Source organism: Lutra lutra, chromosome 3, assembly GCF_902655055.1.
Source record: "Lutra lutra chromosome 3, mLutLut1.2, whole genome shotgun sequence".
Taxonomy (NCBI): domain Eukaryota; kingdom Metazoa; phylum Chordata; class Mammalia; order Carnivora; family Mustelidae; genus Lutra; species Lutra lutra.
Window position 1 is genome coordinate 74,073,101 of NC_062280.1, and position 13,543 is coordinate 74,086,643.

Genomic DNA, 13,543 nt, shown 5'->3' on the forward strand with positions numbered 1-13,543 from the left:
TGACTGTGGAACTGAATTTTAAGTTTTATTTAATTTCAAATAATTTAAATTTAAAACACTCCGTGTGGCTGATATCTTCCACAGTGGGCAGTTAACTGAAAGTCTTGTCCTCTTTGTTAGATAGCAGCAGTCCAAAAGGAGGTTTTTCTTGAGAAGGGGCACTTTGTAGTCAATCTTTTCTTATTAAAAGACCTGTATAAAACACCAGAAAATTAAATATATGAAGACTGAATCAAGCATTTGACTTATCTGTGAAGTTATAGAATTAATTGGAATGGAGAATAAAGGGAAATTAGGGGAGATTATGTGAAGGGGATCCTTAAAGTAAATGATACAGTAGTTATCTAGCACTTTAAAATTTTTTAAACATTCTGTGTTACATAACTGCCTCTCCTGTGTGTGTGTGGTTTTCAGGAATGTAATTCAATATTTATTATAGAAATAAACACAAAAATTACAATAGAAGTAAAATTAGAAGTTAAGGTAATTTGGGAAATAATGTTATATCCTTATTGTTAAGTGTACCTGATGCGGGACTCTAAACAACAGATATGCTTCACCAAAATACCATTTCTGTACATTTCTATTTGTGATGCTTGTTCTGATTTGCTCAGAATCACTTAATCTTAGCCTGGGAAGGCAGACCTGGGCCTAATCCAGCTAGAGAACTAGGCCCTGCTGACCAGCTGTTTGGCCATGGCAACTTCCTGTTTACTTTTAAATTTCTTTGTTTTGTAACACTACATGTGTATGACAGGTGAAGGCGCTGTTTTGCCGTTTATTAGTAATTTAATCTCTTTGAGCTCAGAGTTTATCGTTAGTAAGGCAGTGTAATACCATCTACTCGATGAGCTTGTGAGTCTGAAGTGTGAGAGAGGGCATGTGAAGGGCTATATGAATGCCATTGAATTGTTGTGAGGTCATTACATGAAACTTGAGGTAGACAACCTATACTAGTGCTAGTGAAGGAAATTTAGGTACTGTTTTTCTTCGCCAATGACAAATCCTCATGAAGGCATCCAGTTGTTAAGTCCTCTTTAATATTTTAATGTAGCATGATAATTTGCATATATTTCATTTGTAAGACTGCAAATATTTCTATGCTTTTCAGACTGCTATTTCTTTTGATTTTTTTCTTTTTTCTATCTTTTATATCCTCATCTCATACTTCCCTACTACCAGATTGTATTTCTTAGTTCTACTTATTACCCCCTTTGGGACAGATATCTTTCAGAATTTGCTAAATTTTTATTCTTTTGCTAGGGTAAGAAAGCAAAATTCTAACATGAGATCTGAGGAAAGCCTCTTTCTTAGACATTAAATGTTCATGTCAGCTTGAAAGATCTACTCGAAAATGTGTTTTTGGCTTCTGTGTGGGAGGGAGAATATCAGGGTTTGATGACATTTCAGGAAGTACTGAACCTGTGTATTAATTTATGTATTAACATGTTTTAGAACAAGTGTATTTGGGGATGAATCTAAAAACATAAAAGCTCAAAATGTGGATTATTGACTGGTCATTTGATATCTAAAGGAAGGGAAAATCGGAGCCTTGCTTTGTACAATAAAGAACTTATAACTTGATAAACCTGCTGGTGGCCTAGTGACTGATCTTGGAGAGAACTTCTCCAAATAAAGGTGTAACAATATACACCTTTCTTTCTCCTTCTATCTCTCTCTCTTTCTTCCTCTCTCTCTCTTTCTTTCTCTCTTTTTTAATTGGCGATGTCTTTTAAAGTAAGTTTTTTATCTTAAAGTCTAAGAAAAACTTTTCTGTTCATTTATATTATGAACCCAAATTGATGCTTAATTCTTTTGGTGGTCTGGTCTGTCATGCCTCCTACTGTAATACTGAAAGCAAATCAGGCCTAATAATCCAAAAGTTATTTGTTACCAGTAAAATTTGAAATACTTTAAATAATGGAATCTATTTTTTTGTAGTTGAGAATTTTTTTATTCCTTTGTTTTACCAAGTAGCGACTTAATAGATTTTGTCCCCTCTTCCTTCTTCTGCCCCACCTCCCTATTTCTCTGTCCAGACTTTTCCCCTTCCATTATGAGAATATCACTGTGACAAACCACTACTTACTGAAAGTTATTGGGAAGTAAAATATTCTGCCCTCAGGATAGCACAAGTCTAGGATCTTCAGAAGGAACTCATAAGGGCTTTAACTAAGGCTCTTTGTTATGTATTGTAGGTAGATAGACTAAATTTGACATATGTCATTTATTAAGCAGCTATTTTTTTTAAGAATGATTTTCTGATAAAACCTTAAATGCTCAGCTTCTGTGATCATTTTATAAAACCAAAATTTAGAATGTGCAGTCTAGTTATTTGAATGGTTTTGGTAAGGAATTTTAAATATAGTTCTTGTATCTCATACTTGATAAAATTAATGTTTAACCAGAGTTTGATTTTAGTTTAGTTTGATTTGAGCTGCTTAATAGTGTGGGCCAAGGAGGTTATTGTGTGTTGAATGTAAATGTTGAATGTGTGAAATACATTTTTTAAACTATTTTTAAAAATTTATTCTAAAATTAACTTGAAATAATTATAGCTCTCATTGAAATCAAAGATCCCAAGGAAAATAATTAGCTGTAGGGTGTATTTATTGGGTTCATTTATTTCATTTCTGTCTATTAAAATGTACTTTATACTGGAATAGAAATTCTACTCCTAAATTTTCTGAAGTTTTATGGGAAGGAATTCCTGGCCAGTGAGTCTAACATAAGAACTCCAAAAATTTATTAGAAATTAAAGAATAATATAATGACCTTGGCAGGCATGCTATCACTTGTCCAGATAATTTTGGAAGCTGTTGGTATTTAAGTGTCTTAAATGATAGAATTGTTCTATTAAAAGATATAGACCTGAGTCAGTTTCTGAAGTAGATCCAAACTGAGGTTTTCAAAAAAATGTTTTTTATTATTTTTACTTTGTCTTTGAGTTACTGATCAGTGAAGCTTTGTTATATGACTTTTAGAAGCTTGTTTATCTATTGAAACTGAACTCTGTGGTATAGATCCTAGATTTGTTGGAAAGTAGCAATGCTCTGTTAGTATTTAGTTGTATTTTCTATTTATTGATATTGATTCAAATATGAGTGATACATATTTTACTAATTGCTATCAACTCATTTCATTCAGGTATCCTTTCAGTGTATTTAAATTTGATTACTCCTAAATGATAGTGCCCTCATAGTTAAAACTGTTCTCCAGTTTTTCTTAAACTTTGTAAATCTGGTACTTAAAATGTAAACATTCAAGAGATCTTTTTTATGAGTGTGAATTAACACTAGAAGAAACACACAGCTGGCAAATTGGCAGTAGCATTGTTAAACAGTTCATTTCTTCTGTTCTGAGGCACCTAACATTTGGCCTAAAAGGCCATTAAAATTTTAGATTAGATTCTGTTTGTATTGTTGTAGTAAAAAGAGTATTTCCTCTGTATGCTCCTTCTGTTAAATTCTTTGTAGGAACCTCTGTAAATTGCACTCACAGATCTGACTATGATTATCTTAGCTCTCTTTTAAATGCTTCACCTAATTGCATTTTGAAAGCCCAGATATATGTCATATATATGATTTAATAATCTAATGTGCTTGGTATCGTTTGTAAACACACATACAACATGCGCACATATGGGGCCTAGAGTGTAAAACCTTTGGAGACAGTATTTTAAAGCCTTGTCACTGCATTTGATCTGATCATTCAATTTGTTTCCAAAGTTCTTAATAATTATTAATATGAAGTTAGTGAAGATGCTGTATTTTACCCAGCCTGATCATTTTTGGTATTTGAAAATTTCTCTTATTTCCAAGGTTTATGTTCTCATGCCTATTTTGTTGACTTTGAGCAAGTTTAGAAGGCTTATGATGGATCACCAAGTCCCATTTAGTCTGTTTGGGGACTTCATTAACTTCCCTATACTTTGTAACAAAACCAAACCAAACCAGTCTCTTCTGAGGAGGTAGAGTTTTTGTTTATTTCAGATCAATTGGAGAAATATACATTGTTTTTAATTTTTTAAATTCTTTGAGTAATAATCCAGATTTACTAAAAAAAAGTTGTTAAAAGTAGTACAGATAGTTCCTGTGTTTCCTTCATCCACCCAATCTCCATTCCTTCCATGGAGTTAAGAGTCTAGGTAGAGAATGAGATTATGGCTTAAGCAAATTAAATGATCTTACCTTTACATTTCTAAATGTTAAATCTGATTTCACTTAACTTAAAGTCTTGTGGGGATTATCTCTTTGTTTTTTAGGGTGACGCAGACGTACGATGCAGGTGCATGTATCTATTTCTACTTTGCCTTTAACTACAGGGGAATAAGTGACCCACTGACTGTGTTTGAACAAACAGAGGTAATTTTGCATACATGAGTATACTTTTATATTCTTTTATTAATTTAAATAAACTTTCCTATCAATTTCTGAATTTTAGTTTGACTCTCTTTAATCACTCAATGGCTTACCTGGTTGGCAGTTCATAGAAATGAGAAGCATATTTGGTGCACTGAGTTGTATACTGAATTGTGAGTTTAAAGTAATATTCTCTAGAGATGTTAGAATTAATATTCTGTAACCTGTGATTCTTTGGTTGTTCCTTACAGGATATAAAACCTGATTAACTTAAATAGCGAAGGACTATAGGAATCCTTGATATCACTTTGGCAATTCATCCATTTGCTGACGGCAGCTGCACTTGCAGTCAGCAGCCCTGATGTTCTTGCCTTTTGTTGCTGTAATATCCTCATTCTAGTTTTAAAATTTTCTGTTTGCTATAGCTATACATAGGCCACTGAGGTTCATTTACTGCTAGTTTCTGTTAACATTCCTTCAATGGCCTTAAGATTCCAATTGTCATTACAAGTATGCCTAGAGTTGAGGAGACAGACTAGACTATGGAGGAACTGGGAAGAGACTGAGGTTTGTTAAAACCTTAGGTGTGCTCCCGTTTCAACTAGTGTTTAAAACCTAGTGTCTTAGTGTTATTGCATGCCTGCCAAAGGTAGCACCATGCAATGATTTTCAGTGCCACACTTTTAGACTCAAACGGTAGCAGGGTTTGGTTGGCTGTCTCCTATGCCTTTTTTTTTTTAAGAGCTTTTTTGAAGTATAATTAAAATACAGAAAACTGCATGTATTTGGGGTGTGCATTTGATGAGCTTTGCATATGTTTACACCTGTGAAAATAGCACCTCAATCAAAATAATGAACGTATTTATCACCCCCAAAAGTTCAGATACTTTTCCATCAGTTTAGCCTTTCAGTGTTTTGGTTGCCTTCTGACTACTCAAAGGCCCTGTCCCTGTATTACTGTACTGCAAGAGTGAAATTATTCCTTTTTCCCTGATCCAAACTGCAATTCTCTAAGCACTACTAATTTCAAATAGTTATTGCCTTATTTAAAATTATTTGTTTAATTAATGTAGTAGTTTGTTAAATTTAAAATAGTTATTTAAAATAATTTGTTAGAAGGTATAATGCTAGAATTTTTTGGATTCATTTGAAAAACCCTAAATCCTCAGTGATGAGGGTTTATATAAGTTACTTTGCAATGAGATGTGGTCCATCTGTCCTGCCTGGGCCCTCTTCTACCCTGGCCTAATTCCTGATAGTTATACACACCTGAGTAATTCTGAGTTCTAGGCATGTAGCTATTTCATCTCATGGCTGGTATATACTCATGAATTGCATGTAATTCTACTTCTGTTCCCTTTTTTCCACTCTGCACTTCAGTCATTCTCTATTTTCCTTTAAGTGTTTATTTTTCTAACCTTAATGCTCTATAAGGAGATTAATCAGGGTCAAACATGTTAGGAGGAGAAAATAAGGGGGTTTTTTTGCACTTAAATAGGTCTGACCATAATTTGTCCCGGGAATTGACCTATGAAATGTTCTGGGTGTGGTGCATAAACAGTGAATCTTGGAACACTGAAAAAATAAAATTAAATTAAAAAAAAAAAACTTCATAAGGGCTTTTCCGGTTGATCTCTGGTAGCTTTGCAAGTGATTTTGAGTCTGATGCCCACTTTATGATATTTGGTGAGCACTTTAACCATCAAGCCTCATTTTCTTTGTCTGTGAAATATGGATAATTGTAATTATTCCATAAGGCTGTAGTGGAAAATAAATGAGTTGCTGCAGGTAGATTGCTTACTGTACTTTTGTAGACATAAAATAAGCAGTTAAATGTTAAAATAAGCAGTTAAAATAAATGTGGGTTAGTAACATTTGTTGGTATAATGAGATGTTTACTTCAGAGTAGGACTTGACTGTCTTCATAAAACTTTTTTTTATTATTAACAATGTAGTGCTGCTGAATTGATCATTTTTCTTCTTTTTGTTTTCTAGAATCTTGAAGTGACTGTTGTAGACATTGTGACCATTCACTAGAAAAAAAAAAAATAGAAAAAAAAATAGAAAAAAAAAAAAGCTAGGCTGCATATTTTAACTGTTTCTTAAATGTAGTTAACCCCAGAGAAGGGAAAATTAGACTTCCAGTTTGTTATTTAACCCAGGAAGTATGTGCCTCCTTTGGGAGCTGGGTTTTACTCTTTCCCTGCAAAGTGAAACCTAAGAAGCAACTGTTTGTTGTGTTGTTTCCAAATACAGGCCGCTGCTAGAGAAGAAATCCTTGCTAATGGAGGGAGCCTGTCGCATCACCATGGAGGTAGAATTTCTAATATTCCTACTGTTAAAAATAATTGGTTTGATAAAGTGCTGGGGAGAGCCACAACAGTACATAATTTGAGGGCACCTGATATTTCTTGAGAGTTTGTATGTCTGTCATTGAGGTAGCCTAGAGTTGTGGCGGTAACACACAGAAGAAATATTAAACATTACTGTTCTTCTTTTAAAGTATAAAATCTTATTTCTCTAATTTAGACACTAAGTTAATTACTTGCCATGCTTTAGATGTTAAAAAGGAAATGAGTCAACATTTTAATTTCCGCATCATAGACATTTATTGTTTTCTGAGCTCTTACATGTAAATCAGTTTGACTTTCAGATTGTTTTTTTACTTCCTGACTGTAGGTTTTTAACATGTTGTCAGTATCGGGTAACAAAATAAATATAGGTCAGATCATGTTACAATAAAACTTCAGTAATTTATTTGCATTTTCAGGTTCTAGGCCCATAGGTCTTTATTTGTTTAAAGATTCCCAAGTTTGATGAAATGATTTATTTTTAGAAATTATTGACTTGAACTTGAATGTAGCTAGGTTTGATTATGTATTAATTTATTAAGATTCTGCCTCATTTAAATAGAAATCTTATTTTTATTGTATTTCTCATATTTTTGTTTTCTGTGTGCTCAAAAATTACAGCTGCATAGAAAAAACTCTAAACTACCTGGTTTCCTCTAGTGCTTAGAAAAAGAAACTAGGTAAGCCTAAATACAAAGTATATTTCATGTGTGCTGGTAAAATGAAGATGCTTTCCCTTTGCCAGCTTGCCCTCTTCTAAACTTTTAAGTATTGGAGTGTCCTCCAGGACTCCTCCCTGAGCCAGTTTGTTCTTCTGTGTTCACTCCAATGGTGATTACCTCAGTCCCAGGACTTAAACATATGCTGATGATTCTCAGCTACCAGAAAGCATCACCACCAGGGCATTCTAGTTCAAATCACTCTTTTTTCCTGCTGAGACTTCTGCAGTAGCATGTTAGCTGGTCTGTCTACTGCCACTCTTGATCCCTTACTGTCATTTCTGTTGCTCCCAGAGTAATCTTTTCCCAAAATTCAGTGCTTTCTCCTCACACTAAAAATAAAATCCAAACTCCTTATCAGGACCTTCAAGGATATAAATGTTTCTATCTCTACGTCCACATCTCTTACTACTTTTTTACTCTAGCAACATTGGCTTTTTTGCTATTCTTCAGACATACCAACCCCTTTTCCCCTGCAAAGGGGAAATCCCCAGATTTCCTTAAATCTTAAAAGCCTGCAAGGCTTTTTCTGTTTCTTTTTTTTCTAATGTTCTTCCATTCTCTTGTTTTTCCCCCAGATATTTTCATGGCTCACTTTCCCATCATTTAGTTCTCTGATAAAAATGTCAGCTTCTTAGGGGTATCCTCCTCCCTGTTCTTTTGTTTAGTTTCTGTGTTCCTCATTTGAATAAGTTCAGTGAGGTTACTGACTTTATCTTGTTCATCACTGTGTTTTCCAGTCCCTAGAACAGTGACTACTGGCTCTTCTGTATAGTAGATGCTCAATGAATATGTTAAGTGAGTGGCTAAGTGCCCAAGTGCTCACAGAATTTGGAGCAGTTTTGCAAATTCGCAAATAGCTTTGAATCATTCATATTAAAGTGGCTATAGTCTCATTGCTAATTTATCTTCAAATATTTAATGGTCAGGCTTTGTTTGAATATGGGGTCATGTTTAATGATGAAAAGGCTCAGTTTATTCCATAATATTTTTTTTTTAAAGATTTTATTTATTTATTTGACAGAGCGAGATCACAAGTAGGCAGAGAGGCAGGCAGAGAGAGAGGAGGAAGCAGGCTCCCTGCCAAGCAGAGAGCCCGATGCGGGACTCGATCCCAGGACCCTGAGATCATGACATGAGCTGAAGGCAGAGGCTTAACCCACTGAGCCACCCAGGCGCCCCCATAATATTTTTTTTTTAAGATTTTATTTATTTATTTGACAGAAAGAGATCACAAGTAGGCAGAGAGGCAGGCAAAGAGAGAGGGGGAAGCAGGCTCCCCACTGAGCAGAGAGCCTGATGCGGGGGCTTGATCCCAGGACCCTGAGATCATGACCTGAGCTGAAGGCAGAGGCTTAACCCACTGAGCCACCCAGGCACCTCATTCCATAATATTTCTGAGAAAATATATTAGAGCCAGTTATTCAGTAGAGAAGTAGGGTAAAGTAATGTGCATTTCTCTACAGCTGTATAACAGCAGCCATTTTAGTATTCTTCCATAGATGCATTATGTACATAAGGTTCCATTCAAACTTTGTCTTAAAGCAAATAAAAGGTTGAGAGGCTTATAAACAAGGCGAAAGAACATAGACATTGGAATCAAATCTGTATTTGACTCCTGGTTCTTGCACTTAACTAGCTGGTGACCTTAAGGAAATAACTTCTCTGAGCTGGTGTTCTCTTCTGAAATAGAACCAATAGTACCTACCTTGTATATAAATACATTTAAAATAATAATTTAAAAAATAAAATTATTATAAGAATTACATGTGATATGTAAAGCATCTAAGGTGCCATGCATATAGTAGGCGCTTTAAAAAAAAAACAGTGGCTTAAAAAAATAGCAATAGACAACTCCAAATGGAAACTCTGGTTTATATTCTTAACCATTGAAGAAAGGATTACAGTTTATATGAAAGGGATACATTCATACATTTAAGGTATATGATACAACAATTGTCCTAACATATTTTCAGTTGTAACTTGCAGTTGGTCTCATTCTATAGGAAGTTCTCTTATAATCTGTATGAAAGAAATTTCCTTCACACTCTTGGCTACAAAATATGCTATACAAAAATGTCTACTCTCATAAATGCCTCCTGCTTAAAGTTAATCATCTAATTTATAAATGTCAAATATCCTGTACTGTTCAGTATAGTTTCATAAAACAGAAACCTTTCTAGATAAATTTGAAATTGAATAGGTTTAATTGTCCTGCTAAACTTAACTAATGACAGAGCTTTTGAGAGATCACTTCTTTTTATGTGAAGAAAAGATTTTCCTTAATTTGCATCCTGAACTTAAAACTCAAGTTGACCTCATAGTGTCATCTTTATTTACTGACCTTCAGGCAGTGTCATGACATTCTCAGTACCATTTTTGAGTTCAAGAGTAGAAGGGCTGGCGGTTGGGAGAATATTGATGCAATTTCTCTTAGAGGGTTTGGCCTGTAATTGTGATTAATAACGGTTGTTTTCACTATCTGGAAACAGACAGGCTGATTTGTCTGCCTACAATCATACTGTGATAAATGGAGCTATTTTAACTCTGGTTTTGTGTATCAAAGAAAACAGATGTAGTCGGGAACTGGGGGCTATAGGAAATATAAAGCCTGCTTAACTTAATCTTCATAGTGCTTGTTTTTATAACTGACGAGCTGGTCAGTTTAAAGAGTTTTTACCAGCCATGTCCTTAATTTCAATTTATGACTTAAGTTTTTACCTAATATTATACCTAAGTCCTTGTCAGAAAGTATAATTCTTTGATTAAATAAAACCAGTCTTAGTTTAAATATTGGTGTTTTTACCTAGCCAAAATTATTTCCCTATTGTTCAGAGAATAACTGTGGGGCAGCTGCTCCAAGGTTTTGTTTGTTTATTTGTTTGTGTCTTAACAGAATCCAGTAGTATCAGAAACTTTAAAAAAGTAAAAAAGAGACGACGCAAAAGAATGAGCAAAAGATTGGCTTTAAAGCCCTTTGTTAAAACCTTAGTGTGAAATAAAAGACATACATATTGGAAAGGAAGAAATAAAATTCTTGCTATTAATAGGTGCCATAATTGTCTATGTAGACAATCCCAAAGAATATATAAAAACAAGATCAGCAAAACTGCAGAATTTAAGAGCACACATAAAAATCAATCACGTTTCTAATATTAAGAACAAACAGAGAGAAACCGAAATTTCTTTTTTTTTTTTTAAGATTTTATTTATTTATTTGACAGAGAGAGATCACAAGTAGATGGAGAGGCAGGCAGAGAGAGAGAGAGAGGGAAGCAGAATCTCTGCCAAGCAGAGAACCCGATGCGGGACTCGATCCCAAGACCCTGAGATCATGACCTGAGCTGAAGGCAGCGGCTTAACCCACTGAGCCACCCAGGCGCCCAAGAGAAACCGAAATTTAAAATACAATACCATTTCCAGTTGCTTCAAAGAAAATGAAGTGAACGTAAATCTAACAAAATTTGTACATACTTAGGCATAAATCTAACAAAATATATACAGGATCAGTATTCTGAGAATTATAGCACATTGATGAAAAAAATCAAAGAAGACTTAAATAAATGGAGAGACCGTGTTCATGGATTGGTTGAAAACTTGACGTAGTGAAGACAGCCATTTCCAGATTTACTTATTTGTTTAATGTGATTCCTGTAAAAATTTCAGCAAAATTTTTAGTAGGTACATTAAAGATTATTCTAAAATGTATATGGCAAGACAGAGGAACTAGATAGCCAAAACACTTAGGAAAAACAATTATGAAAAAGAAGACTAAAGTCATAGGAATCTATCTACCTGATTTCAAGTCTTAATATTGTAGCTCTAGTAAAATCAGGACTGTGCTGTTGGAAGAGAGAGAGAAACATCGTCAATAGAACAGAATAGAAAAGCGCCCCCCCCAATAAGTATGTCCAGCTGATTTTGATAATACAGAAGTAATCCAGTAGAGGAAGTATATAGTTTTTCAACAAACGGTCCTGTAGTAAGTGAACATCCATAAGCCAAAAAAAAAAAAAAAAATCTTGACCTGCATTTCAACATCTTATACCAAAATTAACTCCAAATAGATAACGGACTTAAATATAAAACATAAAATAATAAAACTTTTAGAAGAAAACAGGAAAAAATCTTCAGGGTCTAGAGTTAGGCAAAGAGTTCTTAAGCTGGTCGCCAAAAGTATAGTCCTTTAAAGGAAAAGTTGATAAATTGGATCTCATCAAAATGAAAAATGTTTGCTCTGTGGAGGACTCTGATAAGTGGATGAAACGTTGAGCTACAGAGTGGTAGAAAAGACATGCAAACCACATGTCCAACAAAAGACCTATGTCTATGATATATAAAGAATTCTCAGGGCGCCTGGGTGGCTTAGTGGGTTAAAGCCTCTGCATTTGGCTCAGATCATGATCCCAGGGTCCTGGGATCAAGCCCCGCATCATCATCATCATCATCATCATCATCATCATCATCATCGGGCACTCTGCTCAGCAGGGAGCCTGCTTCCTCCTCTCTCTCTCTGCCTGCCTCTCTGGCTACTTGTGATCTTTGACTGTCAAATAAATAAATAAAATCTTAAAAAAAAAAAAAAGAATGCTCAGAATTCAAGAGTAAGATGCAAACAATCCAATTAGAAAGTGGGCAAAAGATACAAAGAATTTCACTAAAGAGGATATATAGGTGGTAAATAATCACATGAAAAGAGGCTCAACATCATTAGCTATTAGGAAAATGCAAATTAAAGCCACAAGGGAAATCACTATACACATATCAGAAAGCTAAAATTTAAAAATAGTGACAATATTGGGGCGCCTGGGTGGCTCAGTGGGTTAAGCTGCTGCCTTCGGCTCAGGTCATGATCTCAGGGTCCTGAGATCGAGCCCCGCATCGGGCTCTCTGCTCAGCAGGGAGCCTGCTTCCTCCTCTCTCTCTGCCTGCCTCTCTGCCTGCTTATGATCTCTCTCTGTCAAATAAATGAATAAAAAAAATCTTAAAAAAAAATAGTGACAATATCAAATGCTGGTGAGATATGAATAAACTAGATCAATAATACATTGCTGGAAGGGATGTGAAGTGGTACAGCCACTCTATAGACACTTTGGCAGTTTTTTATCAAATCAAACATGCAACTAGCATTTAACCCAACAATTATACTCTTATGTATACCAGGGGATTGTATAGCAGGTTATTAAAAACTTAGGCTCACACAAAAACTTCTGCATGAGTATTTAGAGCAGCTTTACCCATTATATAGTCCCAAACTAGAAACAGTGTAGGTGTCCTTCAGCTGGTGGTTGGTACATCCATACCATGACAATTCCTCAGCAATATGAAGGAACCAACTGTCAGTGCATGCAACAACTTGGGTAATTCTCCAGGGAATTATGATGAGTAAAAGAAAGCCAATCCCCAAAGATTCCATACAATGCGATTCTATTTCTATGACATTTTTGAAGTGACTGAATTACAGAAATAGAGAACAGATTAACAGTTTCCAGGGATCGGTTGTGGGGAAGGGGTGACTGTAGAACAGACAACACCGGTATCCTTGTGGTGATGGAATTGTTCTGTATCTTGACTATATCAGTATCAGTATCCTGGTTGTGATTTTGATCTTTTTTTTTTTTTTTTTGATTTTGATCTTTTGATGCCTACCAGATGAATATAGCCTTTCCAATATTGAGTATCAGATTACCATAATATGGCAGAAAGTTTGTTTTGTCCTTTAAATTAATTTTTTTTCCTTTGGTTCCTTCATTGTAACTGGCTTTTTCTCACAAAACTAATATTTTTCCACTGAAGTAATGTTGTAAATAGAGTTCAAGACCAGCCAATTTGACCCATAATTTCACTGAACATTTAATTATTACAGCTGTATCATAGGACAAACAGATTTGAGAACTGACAGAAAATCTGTTGTAAAGCTTGTATTGATCCCTGTGCCTTTCCATGTATACAATTCTAGAAGTTGCCTGTTGTAGCTTACACCCTCAGGTGTATCACCATCATAGAATAGATGGCCTCGATACTAATATTTCTCTTTGGACCTCTAAAGAGGTCCCAGCAATTTTATATCCAAGACTCTACTAAGTAAGATGTTTGTTAGTCTGAATGTCTA

At 34.8% G+C, this 13,543-nt stretch overlaps 1 protein-coding gene across 1 annotated transcript in view; it reads left to right on the forward strand.

Moving 5' to 3' along the window:
* AGPS (alkylglycerone phosphate synthase) overlaps window positions 1–13,543 on the forward strand; it is a 142,264-nt gene that overhangs the window by 116,430 nt on the left and 12,291 nt on the right. Inside the window, exons 18-19 of the mRNA XM_047722274.1 lie at window positions 4,265–4,364; window positions 6,618–6,675. Coding sequence (XP_047578230.1) covers window positions 4,265–4,364; window positions 6,618–6,675 — 158 coding nt within the window. The remainder of the gene's footprint in view (window positions 1–4,264; window positions 4,365–6,617; window positions 6,676–13,543) is intronic.